General features: G+C 37.4%; 1 protein-coding gene and 1 long non-coding RNA gene across 5 annotated transcripts in view; one reads left to right on the top strand and one right to left on the bottom strand.

The window, feature by feature from the left end:
* TNR (tenascin R) overlaps positions 1-24,016 on the bottom strand; it is a 481,637-nt gene that overhangs the window by 60,859 nt on the left and 396,762 nt on the right. For all 3 annotated transcript variants that reach the window (XM_087960907.1, XM_026669153.2, XM_087960908.1), the window contains 5 exons: positions 16,022-16,285; positions 11,614-11,729; positions 8,610-8,760; positions 4,486-4,755; positions 92-277 (listed from right to left, as the gene is read on the bottom strand). In XM_087960907.1, the coding sequence (XP_087817033.1) occupies positions 92-277; positions 4,486-4,755; positions 8,610-8,760; positions 11,614-11,729; positions 16,022-16,285 (987 nt within the window). The remainder of the gene's footprint in view (positions 1-91; positions 278-4,485; positions 4,756-8,609; positions 8,761-11,613; positions 11,730-16,021; positions 16,286-24,016) is intronic.
* Positions 1-24,016, top strand: part of LOC148131326 (uncharacterized) — a 48,533-nt gene that overhangs the window by 21,609 nt on the left and 2,908 nt on the right. Inside the window, exon 4 of one of the 2 annotated variants that reach the window (XR_015748727.1) lies at positions 17,446-17,517. The exons of the other annotated variant lie outside the window; for it this stretch is intronic. This is a non-coding gene — a long non-coding RNA (uncharacterized LOC148131326). Of the gene's footprint in view, positions 1-17,445; positions 17,518-24,016 lie in introns of those variants that run through there. 2 annotated transcript variants of the gene reach the window in all.

The raw sequence follows: 24,016 nt of genomic DNA, 5'->3' as shown, positions 1-24,016 counted from the left end.
ATGTTTGCACTTAAAAGCAATCATGAGGTTTTTTCCACTGGAGTCTCTGCAATAAAAAGAAAATGTCCTTGCAACTTGTCCAAAGGCTTACCAGTGAGGGTGGCTTTGGATGTGGCACCTGCATTGCGTGGCACCAAAACTTCATGGTACTGCTCACCAGCCAGGGTGCTGTATACCACTTTGAAGTTTTCCACTTCTGCCTCACTATTGTCCCATTCAAGATGTAGGCTGTCTGATGTCCGGGAGAGTACACGTAAATTCTTCGGAGCATCAATTTCTGCATTAGAAAAAGAAAGCAAATGATACAATTCCTTTACAATCATACCAAATATACCTCATACATATTAAGATATGTTTGGAAACACATTTCAAAAGCAATTCAGGTGGGCAGGTTATTTATTTTCATGCTATTACTCCAGGAAGAGAGAATTTGAACCATAAGCTGAAAGGAATTGCTAATTATAAAATATCAACAATGGTAACACTATGTAATTGTGTAACACATTAAAGCATGCAAATAATTTCATGATCTTGTCTCATTAGAATTTGGAGAACATTGTTCAGCCAATAACTTAATTTATGTGGAGATACAGATATATTTCAGTTGATGTCAAATCTGCTACATTTAAAATGAAGCCATATATGGAAAATCCAGGGAGTCCGAGTTTAAAATGAAATCAGTTTGCTTCAAATTAAAGCCTACTTTAATTTTATGAAATAAAGGACTCTGTTATTAGAATTGATTCTGTACAGTCTTAGGCAACAAGAAATCTTTCTGAGCGTTTAAATTTAGAAATTGAATCTGAATGTGCTGATGTGAACAGCATTCTTATCTCACTGAGTTTTCTTCTTTCTGTTACATTTAAAAGGAGCATAATGCTATATACGAAGCTGCATTAAGCTGAATCTTCCCTTTAGTTTCTTTGGTCCAGGACTATCTGCTGGGACAGATAGTGGCTCCCACGTTTGCATTTTAACATTTTAAAAAGAAATACTATTGTTTGGCTCAGGGCTCTCTTAACACAGAGGTATGCCCTTCTATCTCACATGAATACATGAGGGACCTCAAACAATGACATTTCACATTTAAATATGCACCTGGTTGAAAAGCGTCAGCCAAGCATGCTTTGCCTATAACAGTGGTTCTTAAACTGTTTGATCCAATTACCCTTTTTCAGGCCTCAAATAATGTCATTAGCCTGCCCACTTATGCACACAAAAAACAAACTGTGGTTTTACACAAGTGTCTTAGCAGTGGCAGTCCCAAATTAGGTTGTTGACTCACAAACAAGCAATTACAAATTGCTGCAGGATATGCCCCAATTATCACCTAACTACAGTCAGAAAAACCAAATGCAAATTGCATACATAAATATTTGTGTAGGTTTGGTTCCTTTTCATCTGTGCACATTTTCATTGTCAAGCTGACAAGTATTCCTGGAACCTCAGTAAATGATATTCAGGGCCAGTATCAGAACTGTATAATGTTGAGCCCAATCTGAATTGCAAATAGCAGAAAGAAGAGAAATGTAATCAGGAATAAAAGGTCAGGAGGCTTTAAAGATGCACAGAAAACAGTGGTTGGGTTAAAATTACAGGTGAAATTCTACATCCAGGCACCTAGGGGGAAACATTCCTGTGTGAGATTTATACCTAAGATGATATGGACTGGAGTATGATGTGGTATGTTGTGGTAGCATTTCATTTTATTAAAAGTAGCAGAGGTTAAACGTTGACTTCAGTGAGGTTGCAGTTCTGCTGATTTGTCTTAATCTACACCAAAAGAAGGGTCTTCAGTAATTTTAAGAAAAGTGAGTTAAGATGTGGAGGTCTTCCTGTTGAAGTTGGTTTGGTATGAGTTTCCCGTTGATCAGTGACATAATCAGAGATTTACAATTATAAGGAATATCAGTGCATTTCAGTGTTATTACTTTTAGTCTGTGGAGAGAAAAACACCCCCTCAAGGAACAAAATGTTTCAAAAATAGCAACTTCTTACCACCTTGTACTTCCTGGCTTGTCCCACCTCCCAAATCATAGGATCCAGTCATAGCAGCATGCTGCCATGAACTGATAAAGAGCCAAAATATAAAAATGCTAGAATGCCAGGTTAGAAGCTAAAAGGCAATAGAGTTTTGCTATGTACAGAAGCATGTGGAAAAACTAGCATTTTTAAAACAAAATGTGGAAGAAGAGAAAAGGATTTGCATTTAGGCCTGCATCTAAGAGGGGATCAACAAGACATTCAATTGCTAGCTAATATACAAGCATTGGTTATTTGACAGTTCTTTATGAACTGTTATTGACCAAGAAGTGCAAGTGCTCATTGACCAGCAGTTCTCTGTGAACTTTGATTTGAAAACATATTGTACGCTTGAAACATCCTGATATCCAGATAAATCTAAAAATAGTCATGGATAAAAAAAAAGGTTGGCTCAATCTCAGGTATATTTTAAATTGGATTCACTGTGCTTTGGAGATGGAAAAGTTAGTGGTCTGGAAGAGTTGTAGCTATCTTTGAAAGAAATTAATCACAGCTATCCTTGTGGAAGAATAATTGACCTGAATGGATCACTTTGTGGTATCCTTCCCTAACATTCTGAGGGTTGCCATGCCACATTCTGGGTACTAAAAACAAAATAAGAACATTTTGTACTGTGTGAAGCAAGAGTAGCAAATACATCATGCACTGGTTTTGCTACTTTATTTATTGTTTTGATTATGACATCTCACCAAAGAAAGTCTAGGAATGAAAAACTCAGCAAATCGATAGATGCACATCCCCCTTTCTCTTAAGTACAGTCAGCGCAATATTATCATAGAGATGATACAAAGCTCTAGTATCCATCTGAAATCTTTATGACAGGCAATATCTAAGCTATAAAACAGTTCCAAGCTCTGCTTTCCATTTCCTCCTTTATGGAGTTGTAAATTAAACTTGCTAGCTGACTGTGGTGTTGACTAAAAGAAAACTGTTCTAAGTTCTTGAATATGATACTAGAATGTACAATACATTTATTATGAGGTTGGTCAGAGTGCCCAGTGTAATGCTTCTCCTTCCACCCAATATTCTATCCTCACTCTCTCTCCCCCATGCTTGCTTTGTGAGCTGGTTTCTTTTGGAATGAATTATTTTTAATTTCACATTATTTTTCTAACTGAAAAAGTTGACAGGATGCTATTTCTCTGTTGCTATGATGAAAGAGGGAAGACCAAAAGGAGCTTATACAGTGAGTGCCAAAGTACTTAGCATGCCTATAGAAAAATGATGCCACATGCCTGTGAGCTGAGCCTGCTTTTGCCTACAGTTTCTCATTGGCTCTTTATGGAGCCATTCATTGATGCAGACTCCAAACTGAACAAACTGTGCTCACTTTTCTGGTAAGAGCAAAGGTTCAATTAGATTCCCATAGAAGAAAGAGAAGGCTTCAGATGGGTTGGCAAACGAGGTAGTCTTTAAAATGTTAAATGAAGAGCTCTGGAAAAAAGAAATTTGGAAATGGAGTTGAAAGCTGGCAGATAATGTAGATTTAGACAATATGTTAAGATGGATGATTGGTTCCAATCCAGAAACAGGCTAGTGATCCTTACAAGGATCAGGCAATGTTTGCTCATTAGCTTTTTCAGGAAAAGGAAGAGGATCCTTACTGAAGTCAAAAAATGAGAAAAGAAACAAACTCTAAAATTATAATTCTCAAATGATCATCAACTGGACCAAAGCCAGTTGCCATATTGTAAGTTCTTTTTGAACCTAGAATTAAGAGTAGGCAGGGATAGACTTGAAATTAACAAATGTTAAGCTTGTATCATTACTTGTACACACACAGAGAGAGGTTTAAAGTTGAGTAGAGGTGAAAGTTAGAATTCAGACAAAATATTCTTACTTTTCTTGCAAATGTACTTGCAAAACAAGTAATTTAAGTGAGCTATTAAATTAAGCAAGTAATTTCATGTAAAAAAGCAAACTGCTTTTGCTTAAAAGGGAAGAAAACCTGGAATGCTGTTTCACACTGCCTCTTTCAGACAAAAGCTTTGGAGCATTAGTCCTATCCTGTGACAGCCTACCTTCCAAAGGACATATTTGTATTATTTTAATCTATTTATTTCAATAGATAGTTTTCCAAGATCTCACACAGAGGTTGATTTTGACGAGCTGAAATATTTTTTTAGGTAGAAATGCTAGCATTTCCCCCCAGATTCTTCTAAATTCTTCTTCTTCTTCTTCTTTTTCTTCAGCGTTTGTCTCGCGCTCTGGCGAGGTCCGCTAATGTCCTTGAGTACTGCTTCCACGCCTCTCTGTCTGCCACGTATGTCGGGTCTGCCTTCGCGATCTCTAGATCGGCCTTGATCGTGTCCATCCAGCTCTTCTAAATGTAAAAAGAATATACCGTAACACTAAGCTATGACTCTTCCTCTACTGTACTGAGGAAGAAAGCATAGGGCCAGTGTTGCGGCAATGAAATATTCAACGAATGCTTGGTCTTACCTGTTACAAAGTGGGTGATTGCAGCATCGCTCTCATTAGCACCACGGACAGCAGAGATAGAGACTTCATATGGCGAGCCAGGTCGTAAAGCTTGCATGGAATACTGCCTCAGTGGAGGCTGCAATCGGAAAGTGGACTTTCCCCCTTCCTCATTCTCTAGGCCATATTTCAGTAGAATATAGTCCACTTTAGCCCGGGGTGGAGACCATTCAACAAAGGCCACAGTGTCAGAGACATCACGAACCAAAATCTGGGTTGGCCCATCAATTACTGGAGACAGTAAGTACATGAACAAATAGAAAGTAAGAAATTAATTGCTTTGATCAAAGGAAGGGACAAAAGTATCTACATTTATGGCTTAGTGGAAACCCCTTGTAAACATTTTGTATGAAACATAAAAATGCATTTATAATTTGTGGTTTTGACGATTAGAAAGAAAAGAACAGAAAAGCTATTACCAATACTGTTTGTGGTAATCATAGAGTAAGAGATAATTTTGTAATTGTACTTATACATGCCTCAAAGGAAACCAGAAGTTTCTTCTATTTTTATCTTCTTTCTTTCTTTCTTTCTTTCTTTCTTTCTTTCTTTCTTTCTTTCTTTCTTTCTTTCTTTCTTTCTTTCCTTTTGCTTCTTGTTTTCTTTCTTTCCTACTTCTATTCTTTTATTAATATGTATTAGTTTTTAAAACTACTGTGTGTGCATGTATGTATATATAAATTACAATTGAAAAAAGGGGATTTGAATATTAGAAGAAGTAATCTATATTCATTGACAAGTTTATTTCCAGAGGAACCTCAAAAAAAAAGAAAAAAAGAGCAGTGACATTCTTGCACATTTTTACTTTTGTGTTTAAATGGTTCAGAGAATGTATATCCAGATAGATTTATTTTATTTTTATTACTATTCAGATTTTTATTCAAAAATCTTCATAGGAACAGAAAACTGCCTTTAAAGTAAGCAGGAAAATAGATTGGATTGATGCTGAGTACCATATCCTTACCCAAAGATAGTTTGCATATATTCACTGTGGTGTTTCACAATGTATAAATGCAGAAGTAGAATATTGCTGAGAACTATGGCTTCTTATTAGCAAAGGAACTTACTTAAAAACTAAGGACTTTTAGGTGGTATTTTGTATATGAAACAGAAGGAAAAACAGTGGCCAAAGGTGCCAGAAACCAGGAAAGTAAAGACAAGGAAGTTAAGAAAGAATTCCTTGTGAAATTGTTACAGTCCTCTAATAGTTACAAAGGGTTTTTAAAAAACTCTGTGTAGATTGAGGTTGAGGCAAATGACACCAAATATTTGTTAGATTCATCCATTAGAACTATACTTAGAATTTCACATATAAATAAGGAAGTCAATTTACATATAGAAAGTACCAGTTTGGTCTAGCGGTTAAGGCACCAGGCTAGAAAGCAGGAGACTATGAGTTCAAATCCATGAAAACCAACATGACTTTGGGCCAGTCATTGTCTCTCACCCAATCCACCTCGGATTGTTGTTGTAGGGCAGGGGTGTCAAACTGGCGGCCCACGGGCCAAATGCATCATGTGCAGGCCATGCCCACCCCAGCTCCATGAATGGGAAAAACATCGCAAAATGTCATGTGTTGGCAATGTGACATGGAGAGTTTGACACCCGTGTTGTAGAGGGAAAATAGGAGGAAGAAGATGTGTTGGACACATTCAGTGTCTTGGATTGCTTGTAAAAATAATAAAGATGGGGCACAAATAAATAAATAAAAATAAATAATTTAGATTCATTCCACTATCTTTATTTCCCTCTAAGACTATAGACGTAGCAGAATTACTCATACCACTGCATAAACCACTGGTTTTGGATTAGATTGTGAAGATACAATTTGAAAAGCAACTCATACAGAGAAGCTGTGCATTTCATTTAAGGTTGTAATCCTGACTAACTCTAACACTAAAGACACTGAGATAGATATCTGAGGCATTCCTCTAAAAAAATTGGTTTCTTTCTTTTTAAAATAATTTTCCTTTATTAAACAAACACAAACACAAATAGAAATTACAATAAAAATGTTGAACCTGGTACAGTCTTCCTAATATCAATCTTTGTCATTACTTTGCTAAATCCAATAATAATATTACATAATTTCATTCCATATACATTAAATAAACATATAATCATTCCTTATTTGCATGAATCTTCCTCATCTCTAGCCAACCATAAAATTTGTCCCATGTTTTATAGTAATCCGAATCCTCCTTATTTTTTAGCTCCTTTGTTAGTTTATCCATTTATGCGCATCTCATGATTTTCCTCAATATTTCAAATTAATTTGGGATATCTTTGCTTTTCCAATTCTGTGCATACGCCAATCTTGCTGCAGTTATTACATGGATTATTAAATATATATTTTCCTTATCATATTTCCTCGTATTGATCCCTAGCAGAAAGAACTCTGGTCTATGTTCTATTTTCATTCCACACATTTCTTCTATCCAGTTGTATAAATTTTGCCAATATTTTTGGGCCTCTTTGCAACTCCACCATAAGTGATAATAAGTTCCTTTTTCTTTATTACATTTCCAGCATATGGGAGAAAGATTTGGATTTATTGTTGCCAATCTTGATGGAGGTATATGCCATTTATAAAATAATTTATACAGATTTTCCTTGAATGGTATAGCTAAAATCATTTTTTAATTTCTTTTCCAAAGTTTTTGCCAATGTCTAAATTAATGCTATAGCCGAAATTTTTCATCCATACCACCATTGTTTCCATTACCTTTTCTTCTTCCAATTTAAATTCCAATAAAACTTGATAAATTTTTTTATCTTCTCCTCAGATCCTAATAAAATTTCATTTAATTTTGTCTTAGTTTTGCTAATTCCCCATGCTTTCTTATCTTGGTTTCTATGAGTCTTTTTTTCCACTCAAGTTGTACAGTGTTCCTGAAAGGTCCTGTCAACTCCTGCTGACATGTTGCTGGCTTTGTCTTGACACCAAGCATACTTTAAGCTCCTTTATTCTTATTCATAAGCCAGGGTCAAAACCCAAAAGAAAATAAAGAGAATGAGACCAGTGATTACTCTAGCAGCTCTTCTATCAACACAGCAAGGGATGGCCTTGCTTATGGACCATTAGGCATCAAAGTCTCTTAAACCAGTTGAAATGGATAATTGCTTCATGTGGCCTATAGGTGTCATTGGTAAGCTACATCCTGTAAGCAGTTCTCAAACACTGCTTTATCTGTAAAGAGAAAAAATGTTTGTGTGCAATAAATGTCTGTATGCACTTGCTCACATGATGAAAGGATAACCAAGTTGTTCATCAAGATTGCGAATTAATATTTAGCATGTTCTCTTTTCTTTAAAGGAAGACCTCCTTGTGCTGTGCAGTATTTATTTTATTTATTTATTTTTATTTATTTATTTGATTTGCCAATTGTTTACAAGATAATAAGTATAAGTGTATACATAGTTGTGAATACATGAAATGGGTACATATAAGAAAAATAAAAGAATAAGAGAAACAATAGACAGGGACGGTAGGCACGTTGGTGCGCTTTATGCACGCCCTACAGACCTCTTAGGAAAGGGTGAGGTCAATAGTAGACAGTCTAAGGTTAAAGTTTTGGGGTTTGGGGAAGAAACTACAGAGTCGGGTACAGTATTCCAGACATTGACATATATATTTTTGCCTGGATCTAAAGTTCATTAATTCTTTATAATTAGCCTTGTTGATGTATCCTGTGTTGAAGCTATTTGCATAGTTTTCTCCCCCACTCCCCAAAATAGATTTTGCTAAGTGAAGATATGTAGTAAGATGACAAGGAACATTTCTAGACAAATTAAATCCTTGCTTCCTAGATGAGAATCTGATTAACCTTATTGTTGATCTATCCATTCCAGTAAAACAGTTCCAACAATGCTCATACAGGTGTTTCTCATGTTCTACAAATAGAGCACAAAGGAGAAAGCAAAAGTCTCCTCTATCATTGCATTTATTATTTAGAAGTATATTGTTCCTAAACATGATGGTTCTTCTTGAAGCAAATGACTTTTTAAATGGTCTTATTCCACCAGGAAAGAAGGCTGATATTAATTCACAAGTTTACATAAAAAAGTCGGTTAGGGTTACTTACAGGTTGAAACACTGGCTGAAGTGGGTGAACTTCGGGCTTGTTCCTTGAGAGCTACAACATTGACTGTGTACTCTTCACCTGGTTTCAGGCCCGTCTGATTGAAGGTTGTCATACTACTGGGAAGTTGAGCAATCACACCCCCTTCATTGTCCTACAGACATTTAAAAAAACTGATTCAAAGTTGAATAAACTTTGAATAAACTTTGAATTGTCTCCTTGGGCATTACTGAACATCATGCTGCTATGCCCTAAAATTTACTTCTCTGCAAAGAAAGAAAAACTTCTATACCTCAGCAAATTGGGAGCTATAGTGAATTTACTGTAGTGCAGTGAATGGTTTTTTTTTGTAGCATGAAATGGCAGTCTGCAGTAATATAAATTCTAATAATGTATGGCAACGAAAACCTTTCAGTGTTCTTACCTCACTTTTCAAAACACAAAAGAGCATATATGACCCCTATGAATAAATCTAAAAAGTGGACAAATATGTATAGGAAATTATATACTTTTGCTAATAAATAAAACTATGGTAAGAATGGATTTTCTTTCAATTTTGAGGGGGAAAAACAATTGTCCCCAATTTTAATAAATAAAAAAGTGAGTATTTACTTAGAGTTGGACCAAATTGCCTATCTCTGGGACAAATATATATGCAGGATGGAGGAATATATAGTAGAAACAGTAAGGAAGCCTATGTGTGTGTGAAAAAGAAAGGAAAAGAGAGAGGGAAGGAAAAATAGAAGATTGAGAAAATGGATAATCTTTTGTGAAACTGAGAAATCTTTTGCTGATACTTTGTCTGTGTTTTTGGAATGCATTACTGTCCCTGAGATTGATAAATAAATTGTTGTAGGTATGTTTATGCTATTATATTAAATGCAATATATATGTGGCAGAATTTTCAGTATTTCCTGCATCATGCTTATATGCTCAATGTTTTCCTGCCTCCACTAATATTTAAAAATAGGTAATCTTTTTAAAACATACAAAAGTGATAGTACTTCCAATCCTCCATAAACTGAGATTTACATGAATAATTTTTATTAGTTTTGTTATCCAAACTTAATACTTAAATTGTGAAGACAGTTACAGAAGTAGATACTAAAACAATTTCTATAAATTAGTTTGAATCCATGAAACAGAATCGAGGCAGGAGAACATTGTTACCATATAACATTTATTAGACATTTTAAATATGATTTCATTAAAATGATATAGCAAACCATTAAAGAAATAAAAGTACCACCTGCTCTGTAAGTTCCCACACACTAGTGGCTGGTAAGCTGCAGATTCAGTCTTTTCATAACATATTTGTGTGAAAAAATCCTTGTGTATCTAATCACACTTGGCCACTTAAACTATTCAATTTAATTCAAAGTATATCATTCAGCTATGACTGACAATGTAGTGGTATAAAATAATTATATATAGTGATACATATAGTTCTTTGCAAAAATATTATGAATTAGAAAGCAGAGTAATTCTGGCTTTCACTATACTATGCGTTAATAATGTAATGATCAAAAAAGCTGCTGCCTTTTTCACAGAGAAGAGGGTTTATAACCACACTCAGCAGCAAATTACAACCAGAACATCAATCCTGTGATCTTCACTCTATAGTGTGACATCAGCAAAAGATGGCCTGCTTTATGCATGTCAGCTTCTTCCACTACTTGCTGCTTTTTATATCTTCTGCCTTTGGTTGATTTGCAAAGCACCGACTTTGACTCACTCTCTTCTAACTTTGTCAATCAAGTATTTCAACTCAAACGCTACTGCCTATCTCTTTAAGGCTCTAACTGGTCCAGGGAAGGGTGTAAAACAAAGCAATATCCCATGTGGTCATGTGAAGAAAAAAAAGAGAGTTGGACACAGGATGCTCTACTGTATTAATCATGTCCAAAGGCTAGCTCTATTGAGGAGAATTCTAGAAAGAAGGATCTATTAACAAACAACCAAGTCAAATTTCTGCTGTAATTCAGGAAAGTGTGAATAAATTGATAATACAGACATCAGTGGAAAAGGAATATATTTGATAAAGATACCAATAAAGGGAAGTTCCAAGATGATAATCAAGAAAATCCCAGTGACACTAAGAACTACAAGACCAAAATATTGCTTCCAATTAATATTACTAAGAATCACTACTCAATGAAACTTTCTGTTGCAACTAGGTGTCTTCAGTTTGATGGTTTAGTGTCCCTCAGTCTCTTTTCCCGAGCAACTTGCCTATACTGGCCTATGAAGAATTAAGCTTTATAGCTCTTGTATGCAGATTCAGTAGATTTCTCTTTTCCAATTTCTCTTTCAAGCAGGTATTTCCCCTTCAATCAGAAATTTAACTCTAAATTCTACTATTAGAACCATTAAGAGTGGAATCCAATTTCCTAGGAATTTTGGATGTTACTTTGGCAAAAACATCCTTATGGTCATGAACAGATTGCAACTAGATAAGACATAACTGTAGTGATTTTCAACATCTCATTGTAAGTGGTTTATTCTCCTTAATGATAGGCTGTCCCTGAGCAATATCCCATCTGCATGCAGGCAGAGAAAAACATTAAGGCATCCACCACCTGAATTGAAGTCTGGAAAATCTCTCATTTCTACCAGTTCAGTAACATTTTCTCTGATAGGGATCATGGCCCCTCTATCATTTTCTAATCTGTTCTCTAAATGCCCCTTTGAACCTGTGTTCAAGCTTAAATGTTACTGCTGAACCTTGAAAGCTTTAACTATTTCAATGTCAACTGAATGTAAGTTGAATAAGGATTCTCTTTTCCTGCTAATGTATGCCCACCCTCAATAAATTGCATATTAAAATTAAAGTTTTTCCTAGGTCTTTGTTCATTTTTTTGTTTTATTTTTTTAAATCTTCCTTCTAGTACTACACACATATATGTTTTCCCAGCCTGTGTACCAAAGACATCATAACATGAGATTTCTCCACATGTGGTAACAACTACTTCTGATGAAAGGATATCTCCAAAGACAAGACAGCTACCTTGGGGATGAAACTGATCTCCCAGCCATCAAAGGGGAAGGAGAAGGGTTCCCATTCCATCTCCACAGTAGTCTCTGTGATAGTTTTGAACTGCAGTCCTCGTGGAGTAGAGAGTTCTGAAATACAGAGATGAAGATAGAGATGGGGAATACAACCTTTCTTTAACTATCCTCCTCACTACATACTCAAATGTCTAGTTTCCATTGTCCAAAGTACATAACTGGGAGACATCCTGCTTCAATAAAACAATTAGAACCCTTATACTGAGTACTCATAGTCCCAGAGAGGGACTGGTGAAAATAAGAAGACAAAGAAAAGCATCTACTTCTTGAAAGAACTCTCTACTATTTAAAAGAATCCAAGTTATTGAAAATGGAACAGTTTTGTGAACAGTAGGGAGATTTTTCCCTAGGGGCAATACTTCAGCATGAATCAAGGATATTTGTAGAAGATTAATTATGTCCACAATGATATCCCAAAAAAACTCTATGGGTCAGTGATGCACTAATGCAAAAGTTAGTTGCATAATCAAGATAATGGAGGCGAAAGAGGCTAACTAATCTCCATATGTTTCTTTCCAAGCTGCGCTTGTTTCATCAGTAGTAGCAGGTTTTCATGAATACACAAGGAGCCTGGCTTTGCTAATGACAAATCCATTTGGCAGAGTGCCACAGCCCTTCCTGACTGAAAGTTCAGAATATTCATAATTGTCAGCTCAAAGCTGCAATTGCTTGTAATTCATACTTCTAAATTTTCAGTTGTATCTTTATGATATCATAGCTGGAAAGTGTTAATCTATTTGTAGGAATGGAAGCTATTTGGTTTTAATCAAGTGAATTGAATAGATGTCAGTTGAGACATTTTTCTCTAGCCTATTGTTTTAATATAAGAAACTCAGCGAGAAAAACATATTGGAAAGGCTTTTGTGAATGCTGTGTGCAGCACCAATAAAGCTGTGTCTGTGTGTATGTGTGTGCACTGCTTCCCTTGTAGTTCACCCACTGAAAGATGAATTTCATCATGATATTTAAGATCAACTGATTTACAATTATCTTAAATCATCTCTCTTTCCTTACAATGGCATAATTTTAAAACATGTGTTAGCTAAGGGCTGCCAACTTTTTAATTACCCCCAAACCACATCTTTAGCAGTCACTTGATGTGCTGACAGCAAAGGTGACTGAGCTTATCTTTGTGATGTGAAAACTTCAATTCCTCTCATTCAAGCTGCTACCATACTCATACAAGCAGGGCATGGCTTGGTGGGCGTGGCAGGGGAAGGATACTGTAACATCTCCAGTCAGAGGTGATATTTGCTGGTTCTCCTAACTACTCAAAATTTCTGCTACCGGTTCTGTAGAACCGGTCAGAACCTGCTGAATACCCCCTCTGACTTTAATTCCCAAGCACTACTGTAAACCAAAATTTGTGAGCAGTTATGATCTGAGATGAAACAGACCTAATTATGCAAGGATGCTAATGTTGTTTCCAGTAGATTTCCAACAACTGATTAACTTTTAAAATTACTAACTCAATATGCCTGGGAGATGAAAAGATTGTAATGGGACTTGGATTTCAATGATTTTGAAAATCACATGAATATCAGCATTGGCTCTCAGTTGAAACTTTTCCGTTAATCCTGATAAATACAACCTTGAATGTGTGCCATACCTTGATTTGTGTTTTATAATGTGATGCCTCTCTGCTAAGATACAGATTGGTTTGATAATGCTATTTGCATTTCTTAGCTCCCCTTTTTGGATATCAGTATAACTATTTTTCTTCCAAATGGAACAATTCATTACTTGCATGGAATTCTGCTGTTTTGTCTTCATGAAGCTCAGGGGCCCAAAGGAAACAAACCACCTATTCATAAACCTATAATGAGGTTTGTTGCATAGAAAATTCCTGGAGGTATTAACTCCATACCCTTCCCAAGGTAGCTAGCCATATAAGAGTTCTGGCTTATTCTGTTGGGTGTTACTTCCTTTGATTCACACTGCCTACTGTGGGATACCCCTGAAGTCATACTGTTGCTGCAGGTAGAAAAAAAACCCCAAGTTTATTATAAATTGGAGAAGGACTCAATGGATACCTCATATAGTGTAACTTCACAGAATGTCTCAGACTGTGACTGAGTCTGACTGACTCAGTCTGTGACCTGGCATTCTGAAGCTTATATTTGTTCCACATTCCTCCCCACCACTCAAAAGTGGCTTTTTTATATTCAAAGCAAGTATTGCAGTTCTGTGACATGAATTTATATTAGTTTGGATTTAACTGGTTGATTGGAATCAGAGCATAATCTGTCCTGCAAACACTACGCAAAGTCGGCCTATCATTAGGGAGACTGGTAGATGTTTCAGCTATCAAATGTGAGGGTTAGGGAACAACATCAGCAGAAGACTTGGAGGACAAAGCTATGGGCATCCAGTAGCCTAGTCTGGTTTGGCCATCCTAACTTAGATTGCTGCTGTCAGCTGCAGAAAAGAGTAAAAGTTTTGTTGCCATTGTCAGCTTGGTTGGGTTCTGTAAGCTATCATTTTTGGTCAGGCAGCAAAATATCTCAATTAGTCCACTTTAATAGGTAGAGCATGACTGTTCCAAGTTTGTACTGTCCAGGTTCCACTTGGATTTAAATAAATCATTTTATGAGGATACATATAAATACTCAGCATGAGCAAGGATTCGTGAATATTTTCTGGAACCAAAGAATTTGTGAAACCAATTTTTCCAGTATATTCAGTGGACTCAGTCCTGTCATACAATATATCTCTGGCAGATTTTATGGGACCAGATCCAACACATCAACACATCTACCAAGCGATATATAGCAAGGAACTCGGGCAAGCAGTTGTAATAAGGGAAGAAAAACAAAATTCTGAGGATATTTGGAAATGTGATGTAAAAATTTGGAAATCCAGGGACCCAATAATCACTGAGATGATTGATTTTACTGCAGGGGTGGGATTCAAATTTCTTAACAACCGGTTCTGTGGGTATGGCCTAATTTGTGGGTGTGGCTTGGTGGTCATGTGACTGGGTGGTCATGGCTTGTATGTAAATATTACAAATATTTATGTAAATATTGATTTTTTTATTAAAAAAAAGAGCAACTTTTACCCAAAAGTAGGTCAAGCAGACAGGCAGATTGAGTTGCTCACAGAATCACAGATTCACTTATCTATCTATCTGCAAACGACTCCCTGAGTCTGTCACATAAAATTTGCTTGCTAGCAAACTCATAAAATTTGCTAGCAAGCAAACAAAATTAACTCACAACACACTATGTATGTAAATATTGAATTTTTTATTTTAAAAAGAGCAACTTTTACCCCAAAGCAGGCAAAGCAGGCAGGCAGATTGAGTTGCTCACAGAATCACAGATTAACTTAGAGTTCTATCTATCTGCAATCAGCTACCTGAGTCTGCACTGAAAAGCTTCAGTCCTAAGGAAGGTTCGGCTCTGCTTTTAGATTAGCTAGAAAGCAAGAAATCCAAGAATTTCCTGCTTTCTAGCTAATCTAAATCTCCTGGCAGAGCAGAACAGCTGGTGATCGGGGGGGGGGGAGGAAAAAATAGCAACTTATCAAACCAGGCAAGTTGGATGGCTCGCATGCCAAGTAAGGAGTGAGTGGGTGGGGAGGGGAGGGGCCAGCCAATGGAGCAATTTGCTGGTTTTCCGAACTGCGGACAATCGTGTGTGCAGCGTTTGCAAGAAATCATCAGCTGTGCTGTCTGGACAGCTGACAAGCGCTGCGCTCGGGTACGCAGCGTTTGAAAATCCTCTTGTTTCCTGCTTTTTCAACCTCAGCTGTGCCACACAAAACAGCCGAGGAGGGAAAAGCAGGGAATAAAGGACAGCCTGGAGCCTGGGCAGGCGGGTGGGCCAAACACCGAACCGGTTCGGTGTCAGCTGCTCTTTGCAGCTACAGGTTCTATAGAACCAGGCCGAGCCGGTAGCATCCCACCTCTGCTTTACTGGTGTTTTTACCAAGCTCTTTTAATTTCTTTGGTATTCTTACAGACGTGTGTCCTGAATGAATTTTTTTCCATATTGATTTAGTTAAAACATGTTGAAACTGACTTCAAATCACTAAATGTTATTATAATCTTCAGCTATAATTAATAAACAGAATAGCCTAGAATGTATTTCATTCTCTCAAAGGAAAACAGAACAATTTCTCCTTTGCTACAGAGGAAGCAGCTTTCCTCAACAATCATTCCATAGGAGTGCATCATATTTCCAACCAATCACCTTCAAACAAAGACATTTTTCTGTTTTAATCTTCAACTTTTTTTAAACATATGAAAAGGGATGGCCTTGAAATCTCTTTTTAAAAAACTTCTCTCAATTGTCAAACCTGAAATAGCAATTCGCGGTGCAGAGTAAGTAGAAAATACTTACGGGTGGCTACCTTGACTCCAACAGGGGCACTGAGCACTTCACTGATAACAGCATAGATGCTGATGTTGTATGTCAAGCCTGGCTCCAACTCCTTCAGAGTGACAGTGCTCCAGTCACCTGGCACCCGCTGCTGGAGCTGCAGGCCCCCTGGTACAGCTGGCTGGTAGGAAATGACATATTCAGTCACAGCCATTGGGCCATCCCATTCCAGGTCAATTGATTGGTCTCTGACTGCAGCCACTTGCAGACTCTCAGGAGGAGCAACTGGAGGGAGGGGAGAGAGAGAGAGAGAGATAATTTTCAAATGGGATTCACCAATCTCCTCAAACTCTTCTTTGACATCTGTTTCCCCTTTGACCAACTCACTGCGATTGCAATACTGAGCACCTTACTTTGGGAGTATATTCTATTGAATTCAATGGAAAAAGTTTCCAAGTTAAATGGCACAATGGCAACATTATTTGTACACGTTCCTACAATCAATATGCATTTGCCTTCATATATTTTATGGAGCCACTATAATTCCTCCTCTCTGATGAAATCTCTTGATGTTATTGTCTTTGCAAGGACATTTTATTTTGTTAAATATTCACTTAGATGTTGATTAAACAAATGCATTGCACAAAGTGGACTTAAGCCTTAGTTAACGTAAAGTATCAGTGCTGTGTTTGTATTTCCTCCTCATAAGGAGACCTTTCAGGTGGATCTTGGGAATTCCTATTTTTAATTCATAGCTTATATTACATCTTGCCATAGTATTTTTTCTAACAGACAATCCATTTAGGCCCCAATAAAAGTCCCAGAAGTTGTGTTTCTTCTTTGCATAGTTTTCTTTGGGGTAGCTTTGACTTTAACCAACAATGCCATTCTCCACAGCTCACTCTTTTCAGCATTCCACTTCTTATATGCATACGTGCAGTATTTTTACACGCATATTTTCTTTTACATAGCATAACATACAAATATTCCAGGATTTCAAACTATTACAGCTAAATCAGTTTAGGACTAGTTGTTTCTACCTCTGTCTTTCATTATTTGTGGCTCTTTGGAAACCGAGCAGTTCTGAGCCTTTGCGGTCCTTGTTCACGTCTCTCAATTTGTTCAGGATGCAAGGGAGCTTCCTATGGTAAGATGTGCTTGCACACACAATTCCCCATCCAGATTCAGATGCAAATGGAATGATAATAACTCATCTTTTAAAGGTATCTTTGGCAGCTATGAAGTTTAGAAATATGCTTTTTTGAAGTGAAAGCTCAGAATTTTGGGAATCCAAATGTAAACGTGGGACAGTTGCCAAGCCTGCGAATCCAGTGGTGGGATTCTACCAGTTCAGACCGGTTCGGGCGAACTGGTAATTTCGGTGATCATTTGGCCCCATCCACTCGCCCCTGTCCTAGTCTGTCCTTTATTTCCGTGTTCTGCAGCTCAGCTGATTCGTGCGGCACAGTGGATTGCTGCACATCAGCTGTTTTACTCACCGGGGCTGCTGTAGAAGGTAAGTATTGGAGCTGAAATGCTGAGTTTTCAAATGTTGCGCGCGTGCGCTCACCAAACCGGTTGTTACACCAGTTGAATCCCACCCCTGCCCAAATCACAATAACGTGATTTCAGCATGCTGTGACAATTGTAAGTGTGGGGTTTGGTCATAAGCAGTGGTGGGAGTCAAATAATTTAACAACCGTTTCTCTGCCCTAATGATTTCTTCCAACAACCAGTTCATCAAACTGCTCAGAAACTTAACAACCGGTTCTCCCGAAGTGGTGCGAACTGGCTGAATCCCACCACTGGTCATAAGTCACTTTTTCAGTTCTATCATAATTTCAAACAGTTGCTCAATGAATGGTCATTATGGAAGACTACCAGTATAAAATATAGCATCACCAGAAGGAAGGAAGATCTTTGGAATTAAGTAAGAAGCCTTCTACTCATCAAGTATTCTTGTGTGTGAAAATGCCAGTGCTAAGAGAGAGATCAGATAGCATATTGTGAAGGCTGTTTGCTAGGATATGGAATAAGTGGAATTGAAATTTCTGTATCTTTGTATTATTTAACTTGCCAGTTTGTACATGAAGTGTGGTGGAGCTTTATTTTCAACCTAAACTGAACAGCTCAAATGCATGGCTGAGTCTGTAAAACTGATACAGAAAAAAAGCTTGCTAAGCCAAAAAGGCTTTGTCTCTATATTTAGGAGATATGCAAATATAGGTAAGTTCTCTTTATTTTAGAAATCATTTAGTACAATAAGGATTAACTTTAATAAGCATTTGAGAATATTAAGTTCCTGCATGCGCAGTCATCCGTAAACAATAAGACAGAAGAGGTTGCCTTTCATGATTCTACCTCACTGGTAAAGGAAGAAAAATATCAAAATGTCACAGTCAATATAGAAACACACCCAAGCTTTTTAATTAGCCAGAGGAAATTGCTTCTATCACATTAACTGCTAAACACTTGACTGTGCTCTTTGTTTGATGATGGCATTGTTTAGTATATTCTTATTTCCCTTTGCAGTGAGGTGCTGGGGACAATGAGGCAAATTTAGTTCATAAGGAAAAAAAAAAAACCCATCTAGGATAACTGACATTAATTTGGATAGGTTAACTGTGACATTAAGTGAACTTGGCTTGAAAACTGGAGGAGGTTTTAGGAAGGACTTTCATGTCTTAGAACAGAGCTTGCATCATCAACCCTATGCAATGTATGCACCACAGCCATACTGCCTATTATTTCATATTCTGGAGCATGGGTGAAATAAAAGACATGGAGTGACTTAGTGATCAATCTGTTAAGAACCAGATAAACCCTTGGCCAGTGAGTTTCTACTTAAGCATGACCTGTGTAACTGCTTAACTGTGGCCAATAAAGATGTTGCACTAATAGCCAATCAGGTTGCTCCATGAGGACCAATCCCAGTTCACTAAAGGCCAATGCCAAGTGCAGTTCGAGCCTACTTAACATAATGTTAATAGTTTATTAAATGGTTTTTGTTAGTCATAACTTGTGTTCCAACAGTAACAATGGCTTTCTCAGTAGTCTCTATATATATGGGTAATAATTAGCTTGGAAACCAAGCAGCTGTTGTGTTATAACAACCTGATTTGCAGAAATCATATCATGAAGCTTTTTGTTACTGTATAATTTGTAGATGGCTACAGCACTGGCCTTAAAAGGAAATAACCAGTAAAGAATTCAAATGACTGAACTCCCACATCTTTGCTTTCATGATGCATCTAGTCTTGGGACTTCTGCAGCAAGCATGGATGAGATGAATAGATTTAACACTCCACTCCTAACTGTTGGTCCAGACTTTCCAGAATAATGGATGGTAGAAAGGGGGACTCAGCTCATTTTGACATGCTAATCTTCTATGCATACAAGCTGTTTTATAAGAACACTTGTCTATCATGTGAGTGCCACAAGCATCTCAAACTTACATTGAACCATTCACTGAGTATATCAAACCACTCATTGGAGGAATTCCCTTTGGGAACAACATATGACTAACTAATATATTTGAGTGAATGAGGTCACTGTTCCTGCTGCCGCCAATAAGGATAGCAGTTCTCCAGTCAGCCTATATGAAAACAAAAGAGATGCCTCAAACATGGCATCTCATAAATGTAAGAGAGTTTATGATTTGTGGGAAGGACCAGGGACATAATCTTTAGATTCTTAGATCATGATTAAATTACTTATATGAAGAGTTTCTGGCAGATGATAGGCTACACCTTACAAGAACTAGGAAGAACATTTTTGGAAAACAAGTGGCTCAGCTTATCTAAAGGACTTTAAACTAAATCTGGAAGGGGGGGGGGAGACCAATGTTTAGGACCTAATCCCAAGCATAAATCTCAAAATATTGTGTAGTGTGAAAGAAGAGGAATCCACATACAAAGCATAGAAATATGTGAAACAAATTTAGGGTCATCAAGAAGGACTCAGATGCTTATACATTAACATTTAAAGTATGAGGAACAGGTAGGGTGAACCAGAAGTCCTAGTATATGAAAGCAGGTATGATATTGTTGCCATTACTGAAACGTGGTGGGATAAAACCCACGACTGGAACATATTATTAGAAAGATTTAAATTGTTCAAAAGAAACAAATCTAACAAAAGTTGAAGAGATGGAATTCAGATGAAACTAGTATTAGATAGAATTATCTAATAAACTGAGAGACAAAACAGACAAATATAAAAAATGGAAAGAGGGTCACATAACTAAAACAGAATACCATTGAATAGCTTGAATCTGTAAGGATGATAAGGATCAGGAAAGCTAAGGTTTAGAATGAACTAAGACTTGCAATAAGTGTCAATAATAATAATAAAAAAATATTTCAACATGTAAGAAACAAGCAAAAAGTGAAGAAAATGATTGATCCATTAATGGGAGAAGATGGCAAGGAGATGATGGATAGCCAGGAGGAAATAGAACTGCTTAATTCATTCTTTACCTCTGTCTTTACACAAAAAGAAAAAACAGACTAACCTATCAAAAGCAGTATATCGTGGAAGACAGAAAAGGAATACAAGTAAAAATAGGCAAGAAAATGATAAGAAAATACCTATCAACTCTAGATGAGTTCAAATCACCAGGACCAGATGAATTGTTTCCCAGGGTTCAGCAGCTGACAGACTGATCTTGGAACCACTGAACCAATATTTCAAAGCTCTTGGAGCACTGGGGAATTACCAGAGGACTGGAAAATAATTGATGTAGTTCCAACCTTCAAAGAGGGAAAAAATGGAACCAGGAAACTACAGACGAGTCAACCTAACATCAATACCTGAGAAAATCCCGGAAAACCTGATTAAGTAACAGATCTGTGAACACCTAGAAAAGAATAAAAGCCAACCGTTTTTTTTTTTTAAAAAAACAAACAGATCAAGGGGAACTCATCAAATTTGCAGATGATACCTAATGGGAGGACTAGCCTCAAGGTAGCCTCAGAAGGATCTTGACAGGTTTGAACACTGGGCCCTATTAAACCACGTGCAATTCAGTGGTGAGAAAAATAAGGTCTTCCACCTAGGCAAGAAAAACCAAAATGCACAGGTATTGAAGAGGGGGTACATAGCTGAACAGTTGTGCCTGTGAAAGGGATCTAGAGGTCCTGATGGACCACCACTTAAGAATGAGTCAGCAGTCTGCTGCAGCTGCCAAAAAAGCCAATGGAGGCCTAGGCTTCATCAAGGATAGCATCAAGACCCCAGAAAATACCTCCCTATACTGCATCAGTGAGCCCACATTTGGAATACTTCATCAAGTTCTTGTCATCACCATACAAAAATGATGCTGAGGCCCTAGAAAGAGTGCAGTGAAGATCAACAAAGATGATAAGGCTAAATCATGATGAACAGTTAAGGGAACTGAGTATGTCTAGTCTAACAAAGAGAAGGACTAGGTGTGACATAGCTGTTTTCCAATACTTGAAGGATTGTTACAAAGAACAGGAGGTCAACCCATTCTCCAAAGCACCTGAGGGCAAGGAGTAATTAAAGAGCATTCCAACCTGACAGGAAAAATTATTCAGTGGAATGGCTTGCCTTCAGAAATTGTGGGTGCTCCATCATTGGATATTTTCAAGAAGAGACTGTCTGGAATGATATAGGGTCTTCGGCAGTTGGACTAGAAGACCTTCAAAGCCCCTTCCAACTCTGTTATTCTCTTATTTTTCTCTGCAAAAAGGAAAGAGGCAGACTTCTGGAAAACGTTAGCAGGAAAGATGCTGTTTCTGGTCATTACTTCTTTTGCCTCACTCTCTTTGGACAATTCATTTAGCAAGATGAAATTGCCTTGAGTTAGGAAGGAGTGGTCTCCCACAAGACCTCTTCTCACCCTTATTAAGCTTACTATTTGAAATGAGAAATGTGAAACAGCACTTTTCTCCTATTGTTTAAATAGCCTTCTCCTCGAAGCAAAAGTAGAAAAGCCCTTAGGATTACAGCCCTCCTGCTCTTTTGAAAGAAAAAAGAAAAAAAGAGAAGAGACTAGGGCACTGTATTACTTGACTGAGGAATGGTATAAATCACCCAACATGTAGGACTCTTCCAAAAATGCCTGTTATTCAATGTTAATAGCTCTGTGCCACTGAGTAATCCTTGCTGGTTATCAGAAATACAGGGACTGACAACAACATATTCAGATATTAGAAGTGGATTTGATACTCTTAAAGGTTGGAATCAAAATCCTTTGTTCTTCTACAATGCTTCTATCACAGATATTCATGATTCATTTATTTATTACATGTCATACTACTGTAATCTACAGGGTTTCTTGGTGATTAACAATTAAAGAGAGATAATGATTGTAATGTCCACAAAAACAAAACTAATTAAGTTAAATAAAAATTAAAAATGAAGCAACAACAATTAAAACAATAAACATACTATTCTCCAGAAGGGCTCTGTTTTCATTAGTTTCTGGAAGATGTTCAAAAGACTGCTAGTCTAATTTCTAAAGGGAGCTATTCCAAAGGACTGAGGCCATAACTAAAACAAAACAAAACAAAACAAAACAAAACAGCATTTCTGAATTTTACACCCCAACTGCCACCTGAAAATGGGAAATACTAGCAGGTGTTTTTTTTTTGAAAGAATGTATCAAAGAGCTTAATTTTGGGAAAAGGTGGTTTGGCAAGTACCCACCTGTCCAGCCATGCAGGACTTTATAGGTGAAAGCATTTTGGATTGCATCCAGAAACTCACTGGAAATTAATGCAAGTTTCACAGCTCATGGCAACAAGTGTCAGTTAGCAAGCAGGTTAACAAGCATTTTGTACCAGCTACAATATTCAAGTGGTCTTCAAAGGCAGCTAGATTATCTTGAAGGTGAGATCCAGTGACCTGCTGCAAATATGATTAGAGATTGTGCTGGAAGTTGTGGGAATCATGGGTTGCTGCTCTTTCCTCTGGTCACTTGCCAGCATCCCCTGAAGCCCTTGTTATTCTCATGGTTTGCCCTCTTTGTTAGCATTTTATTTCTGGCTTCCTTTCCTACCCTCCACCTCTCCCCTCCTCTGATTTTGCTAGTAACATCTCTCCAGACTTTCAATAAAGGAGAGCAGAGAAGAGCAAAGCTGTCAGCCCTTTGAGATAGGCCAGGTCAAGAAATAGATGCAGCTCATACTAAAATTCACGATGGGATTATTGGGGTTACATGCTTCCTTCTGTCTCTAGAGTATTAAAATCCTTGTCCAAATCTCTCCTTAATGGCTCATTTCTTCCTTCCACCACATAATAGCACTTTCATACCTTGCACAAGGTCAGCTTGATTTTTTTTTTAACAAGAGCAGAAATTTTACTATTTTATGTAGAAAAGAAGAAGGGGTGTAATAATAGTATTTACATAATATTTCATTGACAGTATTTGAGAACAGCAGGTCTCCACTATTTTACTGGGGGAAGAGTGGGTCTATTTGCATAATTCTGCATCAGTATTCTTAAGGGATTGGTGAAGATTTGCCATGAGAAGCTGCAATCACATTTTACCTCACTGTAACATCCAGAATATATAACACAGGTCCTTGAACTGGGGCTTTGTTGCTTATCTGTCAATTTCTTAATATTTGTCAGTTTCAATCTCCCATGTAATAAAAGTTATAACTCAACAGCTAGCCTATTTCAATAAGACCTCTTTGTAAAAACATAGAATCTAAGGCAGTGGTGGGATTCAAATATTTTTACTACCGGTTCTGTGGGTGTGGCTTGGTGGGCATGGCAGGGGAAGGATACTGTAAAATCTCCATTCCCACCCCACTCCAGGGGAAGGATACTGTAAAATCCCATTCCCTCCCCACCCCACTAACCTGCTTTGCAGCTCCGTTCTCCTGTGCAGGGCAACAAAAGAAGACCCAGCCAATCAGCTGGGACTCGGGAGGCAGAGAATAGACGGGGGCGGTGCCAGTCAGAGGGAGTATTTGCCGGTTCTCTGAACTACTCAAAATTTCTGCTATCGGTTTTCCAGAACTGGTCAGAACTTACTGAATACCA

The sequence above is a fragment of the Notechis scutatus genome, chromosome 3 (genome assembly GCF_049901735.1).
Source record: "Notechis scutatus isolate UNSWTSFEM ecotype Mainland chromosome 3, rNotScu1.2, whole genome shotgun sequence".
Taxonomy (NCBI): Eukaryota; Metazoa; Chordata; class Lepidosauria; order Squamata; family Elapidae; genus Notechis; species Notechis scutatus.
This window is presented reverse-complemented; position numbering and strand designations above follow the sequence as displayed.